Below are 25,038 nucleotides of genomic sequence, written 5' to 3' on the forward strand. Positions count from 1 at the left end.
GTTCCGCCCCTGCTGAAGTTCATTCAGTGTGTGGTCTTACTTCACTGAATGTTTCTGGCATGGCTTTTAGTTCATTGTTTTCAGTGTTGCTATTTTAATGAGTTTTGTCCATGTAATCTTGGGAGAGAGGGAACGGCTGTCCCATGAGTGTATGTCCTGTCACAGTGACTGCCTATATAGCACATCCTTCTTATCCAGATGCTGTGCGACTGTGCGTATGTGTGTGTGTGTGCGCATGTGTGTGTACGTCTTCCAGGAAAACGTGGAGGGGGAAAACTGCGACCGCTGCAAGACAGGTTTTTACCATCTCCTGGGCGAGCATCTGCACGGCTGCGAGAAGTGCTACTGTTCCGGAGTGGCGAGCGACTGTTCCGACTCCCACAAGGCCTACAGTAATGTGAGACACAATGCCGGGCCTCCCTCTTTCATTTGCCCCCTCTAACGCTAGTCATTAGTGCCTCCCGTCAGGCGCTTCGTCGCCCGGTTAACCCTCTCCCGGCCGGGGTCATCCAAACAACATGCTGATAGCTGGGTTGCTGTCAGGGTGGACTGGAAGTAGAGGCAGGGCAGGGCCACCGACCACCAACACGCACACGCACGCGAACGTACATACGGGCTGATTTCTACCACGCCACACAGTCTGACATGTTGGCAGAATGAAGCTGGTGAGGGTCAGCTCCGGAGGTTAATGATCTGCAGAGGTGATTGTGTGGGGGTGGGGGGGGGGTGGGGGGGTGGGGGGGGTGACAGGCGGGTGAGGGGGAGGCAGGCCTGTCACTGGTATACAGGGGCTGATCTACTGTGTGATACCGCATGTGACAGACAGCAACGCATCTGTCTCCGCAATTAACCTGACCTTGAGTTCTGCCTTCAAACCGCCGTTCACTTTAATCACCATGCCGCATGGACGTGGGGGGGGCGGGGTGTGTATGCCTGACCGTTTGTGTGTGTGTGTGCGCAGCCGTGGGTCCGAAAAGTTAGAGGACATTGTGTATGTCTGTGTGGAGGATGCTATTTTTAATCTGTACAGAATTAGACATCTTAATGCCAAAGTGGTACATTATCAGACCAGCAGTTCATCACAGTGGACACTCAGTGAAGCTGCACCTCTCTGTACCTCTCCATCCTAACCACAGGGTTCCACACAGAAGCTACCAGAACATCTCACACAGACGCATAGACACAAACACCAAGTACACAAATACACAAACCAAATAGAATAGAGTCCCATTCAAAATCATGTTTTCCTTAAACATAATCTTTACCCTTAACGTAACTGTAAACTCAAACCCCTAACCTTAACCTTCACTCCTTACTCTTATTGTAATCCCCAACCCGTCTTTCATAACCCAAGCTATAATGTTTACTGTAAATCTGACCTCCAAAGTTAAAATAGCCAACAATGTTTTACTATCCTTGAGGGATTATTGGTACTTAAAAGTATTGTAACACAGAATTGGCAGAACCACTAGATCCAGTAACTACAAGGTTCCATTTAGAAGACGTGTGGAAACAAGGCTTTATTCCAGATTTTAGGATAATAGCATGTCAGACCTTGAGGACAAGAAATGGAATTGGAAAAGTGCAAAAACACACATTTGGAAGTAACTTGGCAAAGGAAAAAACAACAATTGTTTCTATTGGAGGTTCCAGGCAGGAGTTTTAATGGTGATTTAAGGAACAGGGAAGATGTAATACCTCTGGGCAATGCCTCTACGTCGCACATTCAGAGATGAATTTGTGGAGGTTTGGGGGGGCACAGTTGTAAATCTCTTTGTAGGGTTCAACCCAGCGACCTTATGAGGGATAACCGTCATTCGACATCATATGGAACGACTTCCTCTGCCAGGCTTTGAAGTGGCTTTATCAGTTTTTCCTGCTTAAATAAAGGCTACATTAATAAAATACGGGCTACATAACCCTGTCATAATAAGGACATAGCGTGTCATAAACAATGACAAGCTGTCTGTGTCCACTGATGAATATTTTAACTGTATCTGATGTGTGTTTGGTCAGGAGACATCCATGGCGGGCTGGTTCCTGACTGCAGAAGATGGGGAGGGGAAGGTGTGGCCGGACACCAGCAGAGACAAGGACGGGCCCTGGACACTCAGTGTTAATAACCAGGAGGCCCGAAGACACCTGCCTTCTGTTTACTACTGGAGGGCACCTGGAGAATACTTGGGCAACAAGGTCAGTCCTCCTCCTCAGGCCGTCCCCTTCACAAGCAACGGCACACACAAACACATGTGCGCACACAAATACACACACACAAATACACACACACACAAACACACAGACACTTGTCATGTCACACGCATAAACACACATGCAAACACATACACACAAACAAATGCATGCACACACACACACACACACACACACACAGGCACACAGCCAGAGACAAAATGTATTGTTCACTGTATGTGGTTAGTTTAGTGTAAACACAACCTTATCCAAAACACTACGGGATACGTTTCCTCGCTCCATCTCCAGGTGGCAGCACCAAAGTAAGTACAGTATCTGTCAGAGAATAAGTGATTCTACACTGTCTGTTTTCCAAGTTTAACCACTTGTTTATGTTGTTTATGTAACAGCTTTATATTAGTTTCTTTTCTGTTCTCCTCATGAGCTTTGCCTGTCTTCCCCTCCCATTGTCTCTGTCTCTTTCTTAATCATCTCAGTGCATTCTGGGTGAAAACAGCGCTTCGCTCCATGCACTCAATAATAATGTATTTTTCTCTAACAAAAGTCTTCATGCATGAAGGTTTACTCTGCTCTCCCTAATGTCAAAAAGAAACATCATTATGAGATTTATATAGGGGTCCACATTTGTGAACAAATGTGTGTGTGTGTGTGTGTGTGTTCGTGTGTGTAAGGCATTCAACCACAATTTCAGTAAAAAGATCAGACACTGAGGCAGTGAATTCTCTCATGCTAGCGTGGCGCTCAAAAAGCGCAACACAATTACTCCTGTACAACCACGGTGCCATGTTTCATCACATGGATCATCACCAGGGTAACATGCATTCAAAGTGACGGCCATGTTTCTAATGAAAAAGACAAATAGTAGCATCTCGCTCCAATTCCTACCAGGTCTCGTTCTGCATCACATACGGTAACAAAGGACGGTGGAGAATCTTGCTTTTTAGATTTGTTTTATGTATGGGTAGAGGCATGTTGTTGTCTACTTACCTCCCAGTAGAGATCCTATTATAACTCAGTACTTGGAATTAAGGTAATACATCAAAGTACCACCAAACAATGATTAGAATAAAATGAATACAATATATTGTAGTCCTGTCTATTTCTCAGAGCTAAATATTCACTTGTTTAACCATCAGCGAAAAGTTTCGTCTTAATTGCTGCTTACTCCTCCAACTTCCAGAACTAATTGCCGCCCGTGTCCACTGGAGAAGTGCTGACAGATTTACAGGAGACAGTAAACCCCATCAACCTGCAAATCTCCAATGAACTTTCCTCGACAGAAATCTCCACATGCTGATTGACTATTGCCCTGGGGCATAGGGCTGCCTCTTTGGTTTCCCTGGCCAGGCAAAGTGAAAGGAATAGCACCAATTACTTCGGCTGCCTCTTCACTGAGTTGTGACCTATCACGGGTAATAGACTATTATGATGATAAATGAACCCATCTCCGAGGCGCTTGCCTGAGTACACACTTCAGCGGTTTCTCCCAGTGTGGAGCGGGGGGCCATTACCCCTCGCCTTCAGATTGACAAGGCCAACAGAGCAGCCAGTGCTGAGGGAACGAGTGCCCGGGAGAATATGCATGGGTGGGTGCCAATGATTGTTTTACCCATATGAAGGTATTTATTTACAGTGAGTGTGGCGTTGTCGGTGGGCGGGGCCTCTTGTACAAGGTAGTCATCACTAGGGACCTATAGGCTAGAGGCTGAGTGACGCCTACAAGAGGCTGGCAGAGCCCCGGGAAGCTGCTGCTTTTCGAGCACCAAGCCTGTCTCAGACTGTAGCTCTGGATAGGTGCACCGTGGTTAACGCAGTGATCATGCGTCCACTCCCTTTACACTGCAGGGGCAGCTCTGCGGGGAATGCACGGAGCCAGTGCCAGGCTCTGCCACTTAAATGCCTGTTGAACTGCGACAAGGAGACTTTCGATGCTTGCCTGCTCTTTCAGTGGATGCTGGAGCGCAAGTGGATTTGCTTTTCTTTGTTTGTCATCTTTTAGCGTTTTTCTTTATTAGCATATGGGTTGCTTAGAAACAAGATGCTTTCCTTTTTATTTGAATGATGCTTTATCAGTTTTAGTAAATGTCTTAGTTCTAATCTTCCCCAAATTCTTCTGGGAAACATGGCGGAAAGGTTTTCAGAAAGCACAGCACCGTAAACATATGGCTTTGGTTAGAGATGGTAAAACAAGCAAAGACATTCTTTCAGCTTTTGAAGCAGCCAATAGCCTTTATCCCAGACAACCTCATAGGGGCCAGTTAAAGTGTTCCCCAGATGTGTGTTCCCAAGCCCTAGTTTTGGAGCTCCACCATCACCCACAATGCACAAACAAAACAGGATTGGATGCAGTCAAAGGCTTCGAGCACAGCCCCCTATTTGTAGCTGTCATGTGGGTGGCCAGTGGAAAAACACTCATTGATGCCTCCTGGATATTAAAGTCAACAAAGCCAGTGCCCAGGGCTTGTAATGGGGGGGCAGATGAGAAGAACTTTGGGTTGCCTGTGTCACGGTGCAACTCTTACTCAGAGGATGATTGGAAAGTCTGTTGTTCATTTCCTGAAAGATAGGCCCTGATCACCCCCTTCTCTCTTGGACAATTTCTATCTCTCCTTCTGTCTCTCTCTCTCACTCTGTCTGTTCTTGCTTAGTCTCCCCTGTGATGTATAAAGTGGGGTCTAAATCTCTACGTACTGTCTTCACAGTACACTCTTTATTGTCCTATAACTCAGTGTGTCCTCATAGCAAAATACAAGCTTTTTACGGTTGTTCAGAATCAGCCAGGGTGCCCCGGAAGGACTGTGAAATTGTTGGATTATTGATGTTTGTTACCCATTTGTTTCTGAGAGGATTACACCTTCCTTATGGGTGTGCCTGGTACGTTGTTCCTTCCAAACAAAAGGTTACATGATCCCTGTCTCGCCCACCCACAATGCACTTGGCCTCCATACCAGCCCCTTAGAAAATATGTACTGGGGTGGGTACTCATTGTCCTTATGTAAGTTCAAGTTGTCTAGTAAATGACTTATTTTAGTATTTGGATTTTCTGAAATGATTTCCACGAACACTTCCTGTGTACAAAAGGCTGTAACTCAACCCATCTCCAGAGCCCCATGATTAAATACAACAGAACCACACAGTGTCTGGTTGTCTGCACAGCTGTGCATGAATAATTTCGCAGACATCCACATCACTGGATGGACATCAGCCGTGCCAAAATAAATGGTTTGACAAGGCAAACGAATACAGTAGATCTCATGCCATGCCTTAGTTCTTCTGAGCCGCGCTCTGAATCTAGAGTTTTCCCTGACCATATGATCTGATCTGCAGGCAGGGCCGTCACCAGGAATCCCGGTCACCCTGAAAAAGATGAATGCCTTGGCTCCTTCGCTTGTAGACAACACTGATATGGTTACGTTCAGTAACCCCTGACAGCCACGGTCCCCATGAATAATATCCAACTTTCCCAGCTTTAAAGGTCACCCGGTCAGAGATTACTCCACACTCTTCTTGTAAGTGCAGATTGAGAAGTGGTTTGGTGCCCAGGTCCAGACTACTGTAGGGTTCTCTTGGGTTAGACAACGAAAGAGCCCTTTAATTCCCCACAGCAGCGCCCGCTGAGGTTCTTTCGGTCAACCTTAGCAGGGGGAAAATGGCCCAAGAGCGCCAAGCCCTTTTATATCACAACAAGACACAGAAGACACAAATTTTTTTTGGGGGGGGGTAGATCTGGAGCAGCCAGAGGATAACAGAAGAAACACAGGAAGATAAAAGGAAGACATACGAATACAAAGGAGAACGTTGTCCTTGGATAAGCTGTTCTGGATCAAAGAATGTTTGCTCAACTCTTCAGACGGACAGACGTTTAGAAAATGTGTATTCTTCAAGGAGCCAAATCAGGCCAAAATCTGCATAGTAACATATCATACATTTAGCTGTTTGTAACATAGCATATCATATACTAACTGGAGCATCTCAGACTTACATATACTATGCAACATCTATCTCTACCGGGTTGGACTGGAGCCCATGAAATCGATATGCTATGTCTTGGGCGACCAAAAGTGAAACTTACTAGTGCCACAAGTACAGTCGCTTTATAGTGGATGTTCAGTGAATATTTGGTTTCTTCTGTCAATTTCCTTGTATTGACAAACTGAAAATCCACCATTCATAAAACTTTCTTTACCAAGCTGGTTTAGTTGTTGCAATGTGGTATTTATGCAATTCACCTATCTTCCAGATGGAGAATGATTTCTATGTTCAGGGTTTGTGCTTCAAGTTTGAGGAGATGTTTGTTTCAGCCAGCCAGTAGTATGGAGAGATAGAAGAGACTGCGGTGTAGCTTGACCTTATTCTTCTTGATTTCAGCACCTCTACACCTGTTGGTGATCAGTAAGGTTTACTGAGGCTGCCGGCTTGAGGTGGAACAGTATCAGTTTTTTTGACTTATTGCAAAAGCACCCATTCTCCATGCACTGTAATTTTCAAATTGATTCAAGCTGTTGATAAGGCATAGGTACATTAGTAATTTATTTTAGTTAAGGGGGTTGTACATGTAGGTTAATTGAGAGTTTTTTTTCATGTTCCCTTATCGCTGGGGATGAATGTGATATCTTATGGCATAATCCCAAAGTGACATTTACAAAATGGTTTGCGAGTATGCAGAGTTGTAATATCATGGCCTTTATGGGATAAAACTCAGAGACTCAAATTCTGACCCAGTGAATAAGAGTTAATAAGATTTGTTCTTTCCTCTCAGCTATCATGTTGTGTTCATGACTAGTAGCATGGTTAGCTTTTCCTCTCAGCTATCATGTTGTGTTTATGACTAGTAGCATGGTTAACCTTTCCTCTCAGCTATCATGTTGTGTTTATGACTAGTAGCATGGCTAGCCTTTCCTCTCAGCTATCATGTTGTGTTTTTGACTAGTAGGATGGTTAACCTTTCCTCTCAGCTATCATGTTGTGTTTATGACTAGTAGCATGGCTAGCCTTTCCTCTCAGCTATCATGTTGTGTTTTTGACTAGTAGCATGGTTAACCTTTCCTCTCAGCTATCATGTTGTGTTTATGACTAGTAGCATGGTTAGCCTTTCCTCTCAGCTATCATGTTGTGTTTATGACTAGTAGCATGGTTAGCCTTTCCCAAGCTGTGTTTCTTAGCTTTGCTAGCACATGTCCAGATCGGGTGAGCATTTTCAGAGATTTTCTAAAAAGGCATCCATGGCAATCATCTGGCATTATGTCCGTTGTCCTCCACAACATGTCACCCGGTCCGCTAGCTGGCGATTGGAATGCCGGGGGAGAACACAGTATTCCACATCTGGCAGCCACACAGCCATAACTCCTCTCATACCAGGTCTGTGAGAAGTTATCAGTATAGTGTTGTTTCCCTCTGTCATCTGTCCTTGGAAGCTGCAGATGTTTGGTTAATTAGGTTCCGTCTGCTTCATTTGCAAATTTCCTAAAGGGTCAACCTTTTTGTTAGGGTTGCCATGATGACAGTCATGGAATCTGAGAATCAGTCAACAGAATTTGAGTATTGTATTCAAAGTATAATTGGTCTTGTTGAGTGATAAACAGTATGCAGCCATCAGAGATGTTATGAACCCTGTGGCTCTAGCAGTCGAGGGTGAATGGTACAGAGATCCGTTACATAAAACTCATGCAAATTAGTGCAAATTAGGCAATGCACTCATGACTGCAAGGTGGGAAACACCAACGAGCACAATCAGGAACATAAGGGACACCTGGGTAAACGGCAGGAGGGGAAAAACACAAACGCACATACAGGGTACCTGAATGCGTAACAGAGACTATAGTGTGTGTTTTTCTTCGTTTTGGATATTGGTCTCTGTCTTTTTGTTTGGAACTCTTCTAGTATGAGCGCAAGTTTACAACACTATTTGGAAATGTCTAAACAACTATGTGTGTATGTAGGTGAAATGTTTGGGCTGAAAAGATGAAGTGGCCTGGTGTTATTAGGTGGGAAGCTTCTGGCACACATTGCTTAATTTCCCTAAGGTGTGAGTCACAGGTAGCCTTTTTCCAAGGGCGAGAAGTCATTGTTGAATGTCAGAATAGTTGGCAGCAGGCAATTTTCCAATCCTGGAAGAGAATATAAACATCTTGTTAGTTTCCTAATAATAAATCTTAATCCATCTGATTTCTAGTGTCCTCCCTTCACTTTTTAATCAAGCTTAACGCCTCTAGCAGTGAGCATCGATTAAAACCTTTAGGGCAGAGTTAATATCATGCCAAAGACATATTAACGTCCTATTCCAAACAGAACAAGCACCTGCTAAATATGGACATGATTCCAAGGGTTCTTTCCACTCGTTGTCAAAGCCCTGTATTATATCATACTTCCTGTCCCTGGGAGGAAAAATGTTAAGCACCTGCATAAGTCAAGCCTGAAAATTAAACACTGAGTTGTGCATACAAATGGTGTGCGTGGGAATGGTATGCATTTACTAGGTTTGCAATCTGGCCCAGTAACACCTCCCTTGTATCTATGAAGATGTCTGTTTGTAAGATGATTGTACTGCATCTTGCTGTTCGAACCTGTTCGGTGTTACTGCCAGTGTGCTACTATAAAATGTTTCCCTTAATGATCATTAAACGCTGCTCGTAACGTCACTGAAGAGGTGCTGAGATTTGTTGGTGGTACTGACTCATTTCAAGCATGACTTCGAAAGGGCACTAGATTATTTTAGGTGTGTTGAGTAGGCCACATCGGCTTTACATCCCCGGTCAATACTAATACAATAACTCCAATAATCATAATTAAGAACGTATGAACAGTCTCATTCATCGTCTGTAATGCTATTACTTTCTAAAAGTGCCTCGATAGGGCCACGAGAGGCCCTATCATATGGTATATGGCCAATATACCATGGCTAAGAGGCATTCTTAGGCACGATGCATTGCGGAACCCCTTTGCTGCTCTTATTATATCGGTAGCTGTTTTATAAAGTGCTATAAGGCATCTTGGGGGGTTTGTGATATTATTGCCAATATACCACTCTGCGATGTGTTGTGACTAAGAACAACTCTTAGCTATGGCATTTCGGCCATACTGGTAAGGCACTTATTACCCCATTGTGAGTTACAGCAATCAGGATTCATAAATATTCAGTACCTTCATACATTCCATTGTGTTGCTTGGCAGATTATTTCATATGTTCGCTTCTGTTTTCTTACAGCTCACATCCTTTGGTGGAAGTCTTGTCTACACCGTCTCATATGACGCCGGGGAGAAAGACGAGGATATTAGAGTCAACTCGGCTCCTAATGTCATCATAGAGGTGAGTGCAACACCAGTAGATACATCAGCAGCATGGCACGAATTCATAAGGCCATGCACCCACGTAGAATGTCAGTCCACATAATGTTCGGCTGAATCACAGGATTCAGGCTCCAGACTCCTCACGGGACCGAACCCTCTGGACTTCTGTTGGAAGTTCACTACGGGTCTGAATGCTGCGTCTGGCTTGACAACAAAAAAACACGTTTTGGCACAAAGCTGTGTGTGTCTGGGTCTGTATGTGCTTATAGTATTAGACAGCATCTGGCTGTCACTAGCTCATCCCCGAAATATGAGCTCGGCTTAGTAGTGCTGCGGTCATTCCTGTTCCATATGGTTTGTCTTGGAGACATTCCGTCCGGTCCCCATGCCTGAGCGCTATCTTTCTAACACAGGGTAACTTTAATGGGAGATTACTCAGAAGAAAGCTGGCTGTGGAATAGTGCTACACCCTAACATGCTTGTGAATAAGACAAGAATAATATTTTGGGGGGGATCCTTCATCAAATTAACCGTGGATCGGGGTTTCTCAGAGAAGACACTAATTCCTCTTTCAAGTAGTCTTTTGACAAAGCTGTATCTTCCCATGTGACACTAATGGCTGCATCTCTGTTTCTGATTATAACCATATATAACCAGACACGGTTAACATGAACATGAAATGGCTTATAGAGGTGTGTGTGTCTATTTAGTTGATGTAGCTTTATGCTAAACTTGCCCAGCATCTGCATTTGTTTCTGCAGCGCTCAGCAGATACCTCGCAGAAAAGCCTCTCTAAGGTCTATCCAAGTGTCACGTAAAAAGGATTTGTTTCGTATGATTCATTTGGGTATGGGGTTCCAATCGAACGCCGCACCGACATTAGGCCTGCCTCGTGTTCCGCTCCTCGGTCACGAAATGGTCAATAAAAGGCCTCGTTTTGAGGCCGGCGAGCCTCTGCGTTTTATTGTAGCTCGCGCGACTTTGCATGAAGCAGTGTGTGAATCAATTAAACTATTTATTTTAGTGTAATTTAAGCCCTCCCGGCGTTGTGTGGAAGACCAGCACTGACCTTGGGAGGGATGCGCAAAGACGCACATTTCCACCATTGTTCGTTCCCTCCGTCGTCTTGGGCTATTACACCAGCGATGTGTCCTTTTATTAACGCTCCATTGTGGAGCAGCGGTTCATCTGTCATGGTTTTCATCTTCAGTCAGCTGAGTGCCGTGAGAGGATTCAGTCGCTGCCTTTTATTTGTGTGTGTGATCCATGAGGAATGCATTGAGGGTTTTCTCCCTTAAGCACTGGGCTCTGACTGATGGGACACACATAGAAAAGTCACACGTACACACAGACACACACGGAGGGGATATCATTCCAGACACAGACGTAATCACACGAATCCCAAGTGTCGTTATGTCCTCTGTGCTTCTTTCCATAATTACCCTTTGGGTTTAGTCAGAAAAATGTGTTTATCCCAAGGATCTGGAAACCAGCAAGAGAACCTTTTCTCTAGTGCAATCCATGATAAAATGTTCAGTGTCAATCTTTTTAAATCAAAAATGCTGTCACTGATTGTTGGATCAGAGTTGCTTGGTCAGATATGCCTGTTCACTTTCCGTGTATTTGCGATACTGGTGTTTGTACACGACTGTTGGAATTATGAGTCTGAGGGAGAGATTGCTAGCCCCATTAGTGTCAGATGACAGCCACCTAGGCCCAGTCACTGGGTTTTATTGAGATACTGCAGAGAGCGGGGCAGAGCCCAGATATATGGCAGGTCATGATTGATAGTTAAACCCTGCTTTGCATGTGTACACTCCATTAATTCAGTGCAAATAAAGTGGCTGGCGCACATAAATTGTAATTTCCCAGCAGCCACTGGAACAGTAAATAAGCAGTCGAGATGAATAGCATCTGATAATCCTCTCTGATGATTCCCAACAGCGTGTTTGAAGATATTACCTTAAAGTTTACCTGGCAATGCGTTCATTGGCTGTACTCAAATCAGCAGTCACTGGCTCTCTCTAAACTCCATCTTTCTAACTAGGTTTTCATTCAACCATTTAATGCGCATAAAACCAGCATAAAATCTGTCTGCTATGTAAAGAAGCCCCAACTACTATCCAATTGGCAGCTGATTTTCTTTTGATGAAATGTACTGGTGTGTGGGTTGAAACAATGGGAACCGTTTTGGTTCTGCCTTGTTCAAGGGTAGAAATCTAGATTTATTATCACCTTGTGAATTTGATGTAGAGACCTTTGGGGTTTCCTGGCCAAACACCCCACTGGGCCCCCTTTTCGCACCGTAAAGGTCATGATAACTTCATTTCTCACCAAATGAACCGCATACCTTTACGGAGTTTTAGTGGGAGGACCGTTATGTTTAAGTTTCACTTTGATTTGAAGTTTCTTATTAAGCATTTCACATATTAATATTGCCATTGAAATGCCATTTCTCCAAAAAAAAAAACAACAACAATGAAACATGGCATGACATTTTATATCCAACAGGTACTTCACTATCATAAAATGTTTCCCTCCACAGTTTTTGGTATCTTTAAAAAAGGAAAGAAAAAAAGATGACAGGTGCGATAGAAACAGGACATGTCTGTAAAATATTATAATTTTCATCCGACAGTTCTTTGGTGGGGATCTTTATATGTCAGTAAAGTGCATTATCGTGGACCAAGTGCGCAGTGGTCATTCCTTTACAAGCAAATATCAATAAAATAACCATCACATCGAAGGGAACTTGCCAGGGATACGGTTATGTTCTGTATTCCTCACACTAGTATTTGGAAAAGCGTGCAGTTTATTAGGCTGTAGATTCAATAAGTTACAATGAACTTGAAAGAGTAGTAAATGTGCACAGGGATGAGCTTGGGGATAACTATCAAGGCTTTTATTCTGGTGACATGATGATGGATGTGTGGCTGCCGTCTGGCAAATAAGAAACTTGTTCTAGTGTTATTCCTAATAATGGCATTGCTTTAGGCAGCCTACCACAGGTGCCAAGACCATAGTGGACACATTTGTTTTAAAGCATCAGCTATTGGTAGAGCTGAACATTGAAGGGAAACACACTAAACTTTAGGTTTTCCTTTTATTTGGTACTTAAAAAAATGAAGCTAGTAGGTAGTTTAATGTGCGCCGTGCTACCACATGCTGCTTTTTTAAATGCAACGAGACACTTTGGTGGGAAAGTAAGCACAGTTTCTTTATTCAGATTTCAGAAAAATCGGTTGGCAACTGATTGATATCCGAAGGTTGCCGCTCTGCGTCTTTCGCCCTCTCTCTCCCCGTTTTGCTCTCTCCGTGTCTCTCTCTCTATTTGTTTCTCTCTCGGTCTCTTTTTCTTTCTCTCTCTCACTCTGTGTCTCTCTCACTCTTCCTCTGTTTCTGTCTCCTCTCTTGCGCACACACTCAGGGGCATACACAGAGATCTCTCCCTTTCCTTCCAGCTCACACCTACACATAAATTACTATTCATACGTTGACAAAAACTCACACTTATCTAGTCGACGGACAGTTTCGAGAAAGAGTCTTCCATTAGGAAATGTCACTCCTTATACAATTTAGCTACTCGTTGTGTCTCAAATTGAGAATCGAGGAGGACTATTATCTGTGTGTAGCACCCATGCTCTGTCTACGGCCCCATATTGACAGCCAGAGCTGGGATTTAGCAATCTGGCATGAGGCGATTACATACATGCACCAAAATGGATGCTGTCTCTAAAACGAAGGCAAAAAAAAGAGAGAAGACCCTGACATTTCATCTATTGCAGGGCAACGGGATAAAAATGATTGACAGTCGATTCGGCCTGCCGGTGTACCCTTTCTCTGAGAGCACAAAGAGGATTGTGCTCTACCCTGACCACTTTGAGAATCAGCGGACGGGCCTGCCTGTCAGCAAAAGGGACTTCATGATAGCTCTAACTAATGTGAGCAGCCTACTCATCAGAGCTTCACACAGCAATGAGCAGGTCGCCATCTACAGGTAACCAGGCACATTTCACCCGCCTCTGTTCTCGTTCGAATTCCAGGATATCTGCTCTTTGGCCCTAGAAACCAAGTCAGCTGTGGTTGATGTTATCGTATTTCACAGACATTAATTTGTAACGAGGTCTGGCGAGACTGATAGGAAAGATTCATGTTATTGTTAGATGTCTTTGTTTTTATGTATTTTTTGGTTAATTTCTGTCTTGTCTTGGCAAGGCTCCATTCTGTCAGTCTGGAAGTGGCCAGTGAGGTCTCCAGGGGTGAGAATCTGGCCAGTGCGGTGGAGATCTGTCGCTGTCCCCCAGGATACAGTGGAACGTCTTGTGAGGTAAATCACAGTTTACGTTTCATTCCTCTTTTCTTTTTTTTCTCACAACACAAAAAGCAAAAAGTGATTATGCGAGAGTTGTTCTCTTCCGGTTTTGTCGTTCTTACTTCCAATTATTGTAAAGCGTGTGCAGTTTATAGGTCTGGATTTGCGCGCCTGCATTGGTACAGTAAGTGTGACCGTAGGCGACTCGTAGGTATGAAGTTGATGTACAGGCACAGAAAAGGATGTGCTATTATGGCAATCTGAAAGACGTTTTGAAAACTGTCTTTCTTATATAAAATGTGATGTGGATTGATTTCTTCAAGCAGCATTTTGTGCTGAGTCAAGCCAATGCGTCTGTTGTTGGGGTGGGTGGGGGTGGTGATACAGGGAGGGGGGGGATGAAATTGAATGCGCAGTTATCATCAAGTTTTTACAGGCGCTGGAGAGGGAGGGAACACTAGATGTGACCCCAGTGAATAGCGGCGGTGGCTTGCTGTGATGTGTACAGGGACACTTGGGTGGCCTCCCGGCTCAGTACTAATCCTTTCCCCCTCAGAAAGAACATTAAATGTCTAGAGAACCGAGAAGGATTATTGACATGCACATTTATATGACATGTTCAACAAACATTTTGGCTCATGAGTACCACTGGCTGAAATTACACAAAATCGCCCAAGATTTTGTCCGTTTTCTGTTGCCATTGAAGTGTTGTTCTGACAGCTCCCCTTGGTAACGTAATAGTGTGACTAAATACAGGGTGTGTGTGTGTTACTCTTGTAATTCTCTGTATGTGTCTGTGTGTTTTGTTTTGTTTTGCTTCATACGATAATTTTTTTAAGCAAAGGCTGTCAGTGTGTTGCATCCCATCTATGTCCATGAGTGCAGTGAGCAACACAGTGTGTGCTGAGAGTTTACAAAAGCGTGTGTTTGCAGGGTAAATCATTGGTTTCGAGTCTGTTGTGAAGTTTGTGCAATCATTTTGTGCAGTAATTACTATCTATCAGAGAAATACTGCATTTTATTGAAATGAGTGGTGTTGATGATCTGAATGTAGCATTTAAAATTAATTGTATTAGTATTCCTGATGCATTCATAAACTAACAGAATGATATTACAATTTTCTCTCCAACTGCAGAAATCGAAGCACTTAGTGCAGCAACATTGATGCAATAATTATGGCTTTGTAAGACTAATTACAAACCCTAAACAGCTTATGAGGCGAGACAATTAAACTCTAAATCTCAATGACTAAAAATAGTCATATATTTATTTCATTTCCCCCTGCAGCTTGGAGTCATTTGATTAGTTTTTACATTGTTAGTTTATTAATCTACAAATCAGTGTCTTTGAACTGTCAAAACTATGTGCTTGGATTTTCATTGTCTAATGCTGATATGGCTTGGTGACTGTCTGTGTTGCAGATGTGTTCGGTTGGGCATCGAAGGGTTAACGGGACCGCGTTCAAAGGAGTGTGTGAACCATGTGACTGCCACGGCCACACCACACGCTGTGATGACCACACTGGGCAATGCATGGTCAGTTGGAAACAATGTAATGTAGGGAGATGTTGAAGTCTCCTCCATGCTTAATGACCACAAAGCTTTTGCAAAAGTTTTTAGATATTTTCTTTTACCAAATATAATGCACTTACATTTAGGTCTTTTTGTTTTAACCAGTTTGTTGTTATTCACCCATTCTGGTACTGACTGCGGCTATTTGTTCACAGTCTCAGTGAGCCTGCTGAGATGTATAGTTCGTAATCATCCGCATGCATCATCATCCTATCTCCTTCCAGTCGTTTGTAAAAACAAATGGAAAACGGGTCAAGGCATCTACCCTGAGGGACGCCACACTTTATATATCTTACACTAGAGCAGCTTCCGTTAACGAACACTTTTCAGATTTTATTGGATAAATAACCCATCTCCGTGATGGCAGGTGATGTGAAGCCATAACAAGTGAGTTTTCTTAGAACAACATATGATCAATAACATACAAATCACATGACAATCACTTTAATCCTATTATCCATGTATTTCATCTTAGTGCACTACAAGTGCAGTGGCCATCTCTAAATGTATGCTGAGGGTCAGCAGTTAGTCGGTCTAACAAGATTCTTTCGGTCACACAAAATTGTCTTTATTGACTAACAAATAGCAGGCATCAAACTACTTGGGTGGCTGTTAATGGCCGCTGATGGTTTACCATTCATAGGTAGTAGGATTATGTCAGCATCTTACTACACCGGACACAACTAGGCTTTGTTAAAGATATGTTTGAGTATCCTAGCGTGGTCCTGGGCTCTCTGACATTGGAGCCCTTTCAGCCAAACTCTCTCTGCTGCGTCTTTATCAAACAAAGCGTAGAAGTTCAGATTGGTACAGATCAGTGTGGTTTTTGAGCTGCCTCATTCCCCTCACCGATGGGACAACACCCGCTCTCTGGTTTCACCTTACAACAGGTCACAGCTGTGCTCTCGTAAAGACGCAGCGCACGGCAAAGGCTGCGGGAGGATGTCGTAAAAAAAAAAAAAAGGCTCCTTCCTGGGTTTTGATGCCCCCCCCCGCCTCTCGGAGGTGAAATAGCTGCCGCTTGAACAGCAACCAGCGTCGACCTTGCCATCGTATTGATTTTCTGCTCCCCCTTTTCATCCTCAGCCGGGGTTATGATCGGGGCTTTAGAGGTAGTGACAGATCTCCGGCTGTGGCCTGGCGAGTTTTGCCATGACTCTGTGTTCAGATAGATTGAGCTGAGCGGAGCGCTTTGTCCCCGGGGGCCCTGGGTCCAGTTTCAGCTGTCCGCTTTGCCTTCATCCTGACAGCTATCTAGCGCTCTCAGACATCTGTACAGCCTAACCTCTCTCACCTTCCCCTGGCAGACACAGCGCTATGCCCCTCACTGTCTGGGACTAGACTATTCCTTTTCAGTAATGAACAGATTGACTGCCAGAACGGGGATGTGAGTTGTTTTTGTTGTGCATGAGCTGGAAGCAGGTGAGAGGGAGATGGTGGTTTTGATGGTGTGTTTGTTTATTTCTAATTTGTTCATTTATTGATTTATTTAACTGTTATTTAAGGAGGGAAATCCCCTTGGGATCTGCATATGCTTTTCTCTGTATTCCTGCTTCACAGCAGTGCGACAAATATGAAGTGCATAAGGATCCAGTGAGAGAAAATACACAAGAAAGGCATTCATTCTACAATACAAAAACGGTCAAAATCATCTTCCTAAAATCAGGTCAGTTACCAAAGTAACATTTATATGAGGCGCTACTGAGCGATTCTGAAATCTGCTTCAAATACGTGGCAAATGTAGTTTGTTTTACCCAAATTGGTAACGACCAAAAAAAGAAGAAAATGCAAGTGTTAACCATTCCTGAGAGACAGTGAGGCATTTCGTTCTTGGTTAGGAGGGATCATGGCCTGTGCACGTTGTGATCTGTCAGGTGTGCTGTGGTCGCTACGGTAGCTGGCTTCCCTGAGACCCAGTGCGCTGTCCTCCAAGGCTGGTTAGTTCCTGTGAATGATGTAATGATCGTGAGTTCAACCCCAGCGAGCTTCCTCCTGCTACAGTAGGTACACTGTGCCTGCTTGCCATCTACTGTATGAAAGCTCTCAGGATTTATCCCACGTGGGATTCAACGTTTTAATGGAGATAGGAAATGATTTGTAAAGTAAATAGGGGCCAAGCAAGTGGCATAGAGCCAGTTTATATGTAAGGAAATGGGGTGTTAGGAACCTTGGCCCATGCAACACACACACACACACACACACATCGTCATACACGAATGGGCACATAACCGTAATATACACACATATACATACTGTATATATAAGAACACACACACACTCATGGCCTGCCCACAAACACCAGCACATCCATTACTCCCCTTAATAACAGCCTAATCAAGAACTCTTCTCTGCACTGGTGATTATGCTGAGTAGACATCTGCAATTGACTCAAGAGCGTTTAGGCTTTATTGGGGCTGATGAGGCGTGGAGCTCCAAAAAAAAAAAAACAGCTCTCATTTCATTAACGGTGCATTACCAGAGTTTGGGCTGATGCCACTCTGTGGGGAAATGCATTACGTTTAATTTGGCAACATCAGACTCCCAAAGTCTCTCCCAATTATTTTCTGGACCGTCCCTGTCAGACAGACGCTACGGAGAGGAGACATGCAAAATCCTTTCTACTGCTATTATTTATTTTTTTAACAAGAATAAAGAACGAACACGTGTTTGTCCAGGCTGACTCACGGTTGACTGCATTGTCAATCAAGTACTGCTGCCTTAAATGACGTTACGACAATGCGTCCGATGTTAGGAGTAGGAGATGCGCATCAGGTATTCCAAAACACCCACAGGTGCCCGAGGAACGGAGTAGAAAAGCAAGAATTGTACAACTGTCTAGCAACTTCACAAGCAGCCATGCATTGGCAGAAAAAAAAGAAAAAAAAGTGAAAAAGATGACGAAAAAATATTTCTGTTTTTGAAATTCATCAAGAGGGAATCTCATGGCTATAGAATCTCATGGCTACACAAACTAATTTACAAACATACATCATGTTTAGGAGTACTGGAGTCTTGCCCACCACATTCAACCAAGCAGCTAATATGAAAACAATCAATCACATTTTTACTTTTAGTCTGAGCTAAAGGTGGGCAAAACTGGTAGACTTGTTTTACTTCTGCTTTAATCTTTTCCACTTAGCTCATTGATTTTCTTTGAAACAGAAAAATATTTAAGCTGGAAGTCTCATTTCCTCTTCATTCTTTTCTCTGTACTTGCCTCTATGCTGACTGGATCTGCAACTCTGAAATAACAACTACAGAAATGAAGGTAGAGGTATTCTTTACCTGGTCCAGTCAAAATGCTGATAGATCTTCTTGACATTATTATGATCAAACACAGGTCTAAATATGACATTTAGTAAATCATTTAAGACAGAAAATCTTCAAACAGAATGAATGTACAATAAGGGGCCACTACAGTTTAGGTAAACATGGCTGGGGTAGACAAATGTAAACACTCTAGTATTAACAGAGCTCTGGATACGGGCTAAATATATGGCCTAGTTTTAACTATGCTTTTAGGCTATAGTCTGTTTGCATAGTTATGTTGTTTACAAACATTAGAGTGAAATAACATTATATTTATTGGCTTGTGAACCGTGTACAAAAGTTCAACTAAACTCCTGAAGCGATAAAAGGTCATATTTTTCAAGAATAAATTGTTCAACAACATACTGTATTTTACTTATTCACATCATTGTATAAATTAATGTAGCTAAAGAATATATTTATGCATTTACATGTTGTGAACCTAAATATACCTACTGTATATTCCCAGGGCTGTGCAGAACACACCACTGGATTCCACTGTCATGAATGTATTCCTGGTTTCTATGGGGATGCTACCAAGGGAACAGCCAATGACTGCCAGCCCTGCGCGTGCCCCCTAAACATCCCATCCAACAAGTATGTCATCATGTGCCACGTGGAAATAAGTTCATACCACACACAGAAACCAATCGGAACTTGTTTCTAACAACCCTGACCTCTATGATCCATTCTACTCTATGTTAATAACTTGGGTTTTCTCCTTCCATTAATCCTGAATCCCTGTAATCTTCTATTTGGGCGATCCGTTGCCGTGACCCGCAGTACGCTGTTGTGTTTCCACGGCGTTGAGGTTGTAAACGGGGCCAGAGACTGTCGCTCCAGTCAAGCACTGGTAATGGTCAGTAATCCCCTGGTGGTCGGGAGCGGGCCGGCGCTGCCTGGGGCCAGGACGAGAGCAGCTGAACATTCCTCTACACTAGGGGCCCTAGCATTAGGTCCAACGACTAAAGAACCGCCCCCCCCCCCCCCGACATTCCCAAAGGGCAGTGCCAGCCTAATGTTCCTGGCTCTGGGATCCAGTATCATCTGAAATAGACTGACCAGTCATTCTATCAACCTTTGGTCAGGAACCTGGAACCTGACCCTACAACCAGTCCGACTCTATCTTTGGGATCAGGAGCAGGACAGGAGCTGGACTCTCTACCTCACTCATTTTTAACTCAGTGATGTTGGTGTGTTTAGGGGAGACAGAAGAATGGGGTTGTTGATACGGGTCTCTTTTCTCTTTCTGCTACCTTCTGTTCTTTTCACACAAAAACATCGTAGCTTCAGCCCTACGTGCCATGAGGACCTGTCAGGGGAGCTGTTGTGTGACCAGTGCCCGCCAGGATACACAGGACCACGGTGTGACAGGTGAGTGACCTGGGCCTCCGTTCCCACGGCAGGAGTCATTATGGTACCATAGCAGCCGTAAGAGTACTACTAAAGTGATATCAGAAGTACTACTACAGTCACATCTGTAATACTACTAAAGTCATATCAGTAGTACTACTACAGTCATAACAAAACGTTCAAAGATATACTACTACAGTCATATCTGTAATTCTGCTGCAGTCATATCAATAATACTGTATTACTTCAGTCGTGACCAAACGCTCTCAAAAAAACTACTGCAGTCATCAATACTACTACAGTTCAAACATGGCATTAGTCCTGTTGACTTTACTTTTACAGTATGTGAGAGGTTCATTGTCGTTTTGCGTTTTTGTAAAGTGGGTATACATGTTTGTTAAGTTTGTGTTGCTGTGCAAGATTTCATGTAATCCAGTTGGACATTATATAAGAACCGTGACAATAGATACTTGTAAATATACATTGTACTTTTTAAATTGATTTCTTGATTATGCCTGTGACAACTAGTAAATGTTGTTTTGTATTTGTCTCTATACTGCTGGCTGGTGGATTGTGTCATTTTCATAGTCATTATACATGCATGTCAATAGCTGCACCATATGCCACTGTGGTCTTTTCTGGTTTGTCTGTTGGTATCATTTGCCATATGGTTCTGTGTATCTACGAACACTCCTCATAAAATCCAAGAGACTACAGATGGGTCCAGTTGATGTTCCAGAGCACTGGGATCTTTCCCATAGGCGCCAGTCGACAATGAAACCCCCACAATGGACCCACCTCAATGGACCCCCCTCAATGCACCCACCTCAATGGACCCACCTCAATGGACCAGCCTCTCTGGGCCAGGGGGAAGATTGATCACTTGGCAGTCAGCGCCCACACTTCTCTATTTGTTTGCAATCAAAAAGAGCTACAAAAGTTTCTTTGCCTCTTTCTATCTATCTCTTTTTTGTTTTACTCTCTCTTTACTCTCTCTATCTGATGCTCTATGGGGAGGGATGGATGGTGAATATTTCTAAACGTTGCTAGGCCTTCAGTCACTACCTCAGAGTTGCCTGTCAATAAACTGGCAAAGGGGGGAGGACCAGACGGCCCCCATCTCTCTGTGTGATCCATGCCCTCTGACAGATGGAGATAGCGGGCTGTTGCTACACGTGCCATCCCTTTGCAGCCTCTCCTGGCAGCGGCGTGCTGTCCTCTGCGTTCGGGCTGTATAGCAGGAGAGTCCAGGTTGGCCGAGGAGGGATTTGGCTTCTGCAGGCCGTACGGGTGGACAGGAGCCCATTTAGGCTACAGACAGACAGGATGGGGGCCTCATCAATCATGGTTGCCTGAGACTGTAGGCCTGGGGCTCAGCGTCTCTCCCTGGTGCTCTCGGAGAGAGACGCTGAATGGAAGGACTTTACAGAGGCGCGCTCTCATAATGTCCCTCTCCACGTCTGAACCTGTTGCACCTCCATGTAGTCTAGTGGAAGTGAACCGAACTCTGGGTGTGGAGCTTTGTCTGCTTGATAACAAGTGGTGCTCTGCTGCAGGACCAAGGAGGGTTAGTTGGTAATAATAGCTTTCTCCTCAGAGCCGTCAAACCTCTGCCATCCCTGGAAATTAATTGGCAGTCTGTGCTAAAAGAGGCTTGTGAAGAGGTCTTTCCCTTCCTCCCTGGAAAGCCGTTCTGCCGAGGCTGGGAGTACATCCTCCCAGTCAAGTGCAGAGTTGCCAGTAATAAGATTATTGATTTGGGAGAAGGTCTATCCAGAGGAATCCTAGAGTAGGAAAAGAGGTTTCACTTCAGTTTTTTTGAAAGCTGATCCGAGTGGGCAGGCTGTCAATGAGAATACACAACAGAATCTTGGCTGTTGAGAAGATGGCAACAGACGCACTCTTCTATGGCTGAGCCTCTGAGATCTCTGGAACATATTAAAGTTTGTATTTAGTTTGGCTGCGGGTGTGCATGGACACCTGATCCCCCAGGGCCTGACAGTCAGAGCAGAATGTGTTGCCAGATTGGGGTGAGAATGTTACCTATTTTAAAGGGGACGGCTTGTGGCCAAGAGGGGAAAAAACTGTAAAAGTATTTTTAGTTAGGCAGCATAGACACCTGGCGAAAGACATCAGTTTTAAAGAAGGACCCTTCCTGTTTGTCTGAGAGAGCCGGGTTGCCAGACTGCCAGGGAGAGTAAATGAATGTGTGAATAGATCAGACGGTGCTGTGTGGTTAAGAATAGACCCCTCACCCACTTGAACTGCACTGAGTTAGATGGGAACATGGAAGTGTTCCATGCTAATGGAATGGTGGCAACAATTCATAATGGCCTCTGTCTTATGAGAACTGAACCATGGGTAACAGATTGCCGCGGCTCGTAGGCTGCCTGTCAGGGTGAGGGACCATCCAACATCCAGTAAAAAAGAATTGTCCTTTAAGCCCACCTATGTCATGAAAAAAGACTGAATACACATACGGTACAGTTTGATCTATCTTAGTCCTGAAAACAGGAATAGATCCCTGGCCATCTGGGTCCATGTGAACGAAGTAATGATTATTATGTCCGAAGGCGTAGGATCTCAGCACCCAGACTAGCCTGCCTGACATGTTGATCAGGACCCACATTAGGTATGTATGATAGTGTGTTCTGCCCAGTGTGGAGAGACCAGAGACATCCCAGCTCTTACCTGCATCCCTTCCCATTCAGCGGTGTTGCGTAGTGTACTGCAGTCCATTCCTCTGTCGTTGAAAGAGCCCGATGTCCTGTTTGGTCCAGGCCCATGTTAGGCCATGATATTTGCATTAGTGCTGTCTACTCCCCAATATGCCCCCAATTGATGGTTCGCATGAAATTACAGACCCGTCTTCTGCCACTCTGAAGCAATAACAAATTCAATTAATACGTCTCCAGCGACTAAAGAAATCTGCTGCGTATGATACGGAATTATGACTTTTCCCATTTGCTATCATGCAGATGGAAGGGGGGTGTGGAGATAAGAACTGTAGAAACCATTTAACAAGACGGCAGATGATTGAATGTATATCTTTATCAGTGCCGAACACGACTAACTTCTGAGGAGATATATACGAGGGGGAAACTAGGACAGCGTAGATAAGAATTAGGAGTTAGTAGGAGGAATGGAGATTTTGTTTGTGGCTTCACATTGCCTTTGCAGATTGTTCCTCTGTGTTTTGACTGCCAATGAAACTGTATTGCCCTCCCCTTCCCCAGCACCTTGTGAATTATGCACAAAGGATGTTTCTGTGGTAAAAAAAAAATACAATTGGATTATCGTAGAAGCCATCTGAGTGAATAGGCAATGACATGCATTCTGGATGTTTGGTGTGGTTGCTTTGATTCAGTTTCACTTAGGCGTTTAGCCTTTTTGTGACTTGAAAAGTAACAAAGCCATAGTGATCGTATGTGAAATCTTTCATTAGCCTGTAGTGCTGTAGTGTGGAAACGCATTTCCTTTTTGTACTCTGATGTTTGGTTTTTTACAAGACTTCAACTCAATGCATGTAGTTGTGTGATTTAAACCTTTATGTTTACATCCATTACACTTTTCTGAAGTGGCTATGTATTTCAGCATGCCTCATTGTTCTGGAAGGGTTGTGTATCATTTTCTACAGGGTTGTTGTGTACAAAAAGGATGAGTTCAATGAGAGAGCCAGACTTAGTGTCCACTCCTAGTACTGCGTTGAGGTATTCCGGCTTGTTAGTAGTTTCATGATGTCTTTTGTTTCATTGTTGTGGCCAAAGCGAATTTGTTGCTATGGTGGACAACATGATGATTTGTTGCTATGGTGGACAACATGATGATTTGTTGCTATGGTGGACAACATGATGATTTGTTGCTATGGTGGACAACATGATGATTTGTTGCTATGGTGGACAACATGATGATTTGTTGCTATGGTGGACAACATGATGATTTGTTGCTATGGTGGACAACATGATGATTTGTTGCTATGGTGGACAACATGATGATTTGTTGCTATGGTGGACAACATGATGATTTGTTGCTATGGTGGATTTACTGAACTTGCTGTAAATGTCCTGAATGTATAGACTGGAATAGTTACATTTAATTTGTGGATTATTTAATGTTTGTGCATTTCAGACACAGAACTCTGATTTCTAGATTAATTACATCTACTGGTTATTGAATATGCCCATTCTTGTTTATAAAGTAATAATACTTTATGTTGTGTCTTCATACTTCGCTATTAGTTATCCTTTTTTTAATGTTTTATGTACTCATGCACATAGCTTAAGCTTTGGTTCCAAACTGTGCATTGCCGATCTAAGATTTACCCAATTGCTATTCAATATCAGCTTTTTTACATACAGCTCCGGGAAAGCACCTTTTTTCTTTCCTTTCCAAAAATGTCGAAAAGGAAGGTGAGGAACAGAAGGGTTAAAAAGGGTTTTTTGGAAAGTTAATTCATTCCGGAGGTGTATTCCTCTATAATGGAAATAGCCAGCCAAAGTTTGGGCTAGAATCTCCCGGTACTTGATAGTGTGAGTCCTTGAGACCAGGTTTCCCCAATCATCACATATCCGCCATCATAGTTCACAGTGGGAAATAGCTTTTTGTCCTGCATAACCATCCTTCTTTTTACACAAAACCCACCTTGTTAGTTTGCATTAATAGGAATGAATGTCTCATCTTACCCACAAACCTCCGAACTAAAATCTCTTTCCTGGTCGTCTCACAAGAGCCCTAAATGCAAGTAATGTTTTCCCTCGCCCTCTCTGGTTAATGTAGGTGCACCAACGGCTATTTCGGTCAACCTGGGATAAGGGGGGGCTCATGCCAGCCCTGCCGCTGTAATGCTAACCTGGACCTGGCCTTACCGCAGAGCTGTGACCCCATCACCGGCTCCTGCCTGAGGTGTAAGGACGGCTACGCCGGGTCCACCTGTGACATCTGCGCCGAGGGGTTCTTCGGGGACGCCATCGAGGCAAAAAACTGCCAGCGTGAGTGTGT

At 43.8% G+C, this 25,038-nt stretch overlaps 1 protein-coding gene across 1 annotated transcript in view; it reads left to right on the forward strand.

Annotated features, from left to right (window-relative positions):
• The window catches only part of lama2 (laminin, alpha 2), a 115,048-nt gene that overhangs the window by 47,805 nt on the left and 42,205 nt on the right, over positions 1-25,038 (forward strand). Inside the window, exons 11-19 of the mRNA XM_020056349.3 lie at positions 257-397; positions 2,017-2,193; positions 9,413-9,514; positions 13,281-13,492; positions 13,711-13,822; positions 15,229-15,342; positions 19,157-19,284; positions 19,975-20,061; positions 24,817-25,028. Of these exons, the coding sequence (XP_019911908.2) occupies positions 257-397; positions 2,017-2,193; positions 9,413-9,514; positions 13,281-13,492; positions 13,711-13,822; positions 15,229-15,342; positions 19,157-19,284; positions 19,975-20,061; positions 24,817-25,028 (1,285 nt within the window). The remainder of the gene's footprint in view (positions 1-256; positions 398-2,016; positions 2,194-9,412; positions 9,515-13,280; positions 13,493-13,710; positions 13,823-15,228; positions 15,343-19,156; positions 19,285-19,974; positions 20,062-24,816; positions 25,029-25,038) is intronic.

The sequence above is a fragment of the Esox lucius genome, chromosome 18, assembly GCF_011004845.1.
Source record: "Esox lucius isolate fEsoLuc1 chromosome 18, fEsoLuc1.pri, whole genome shotgun sequence".
Classification (NCBI taxonomy): domain Eukaryota; kingdom Metazoa; phylum Chordata; class Actinopteri; order Esociformes; family Esocidae; genus Esox; species Esox lucius.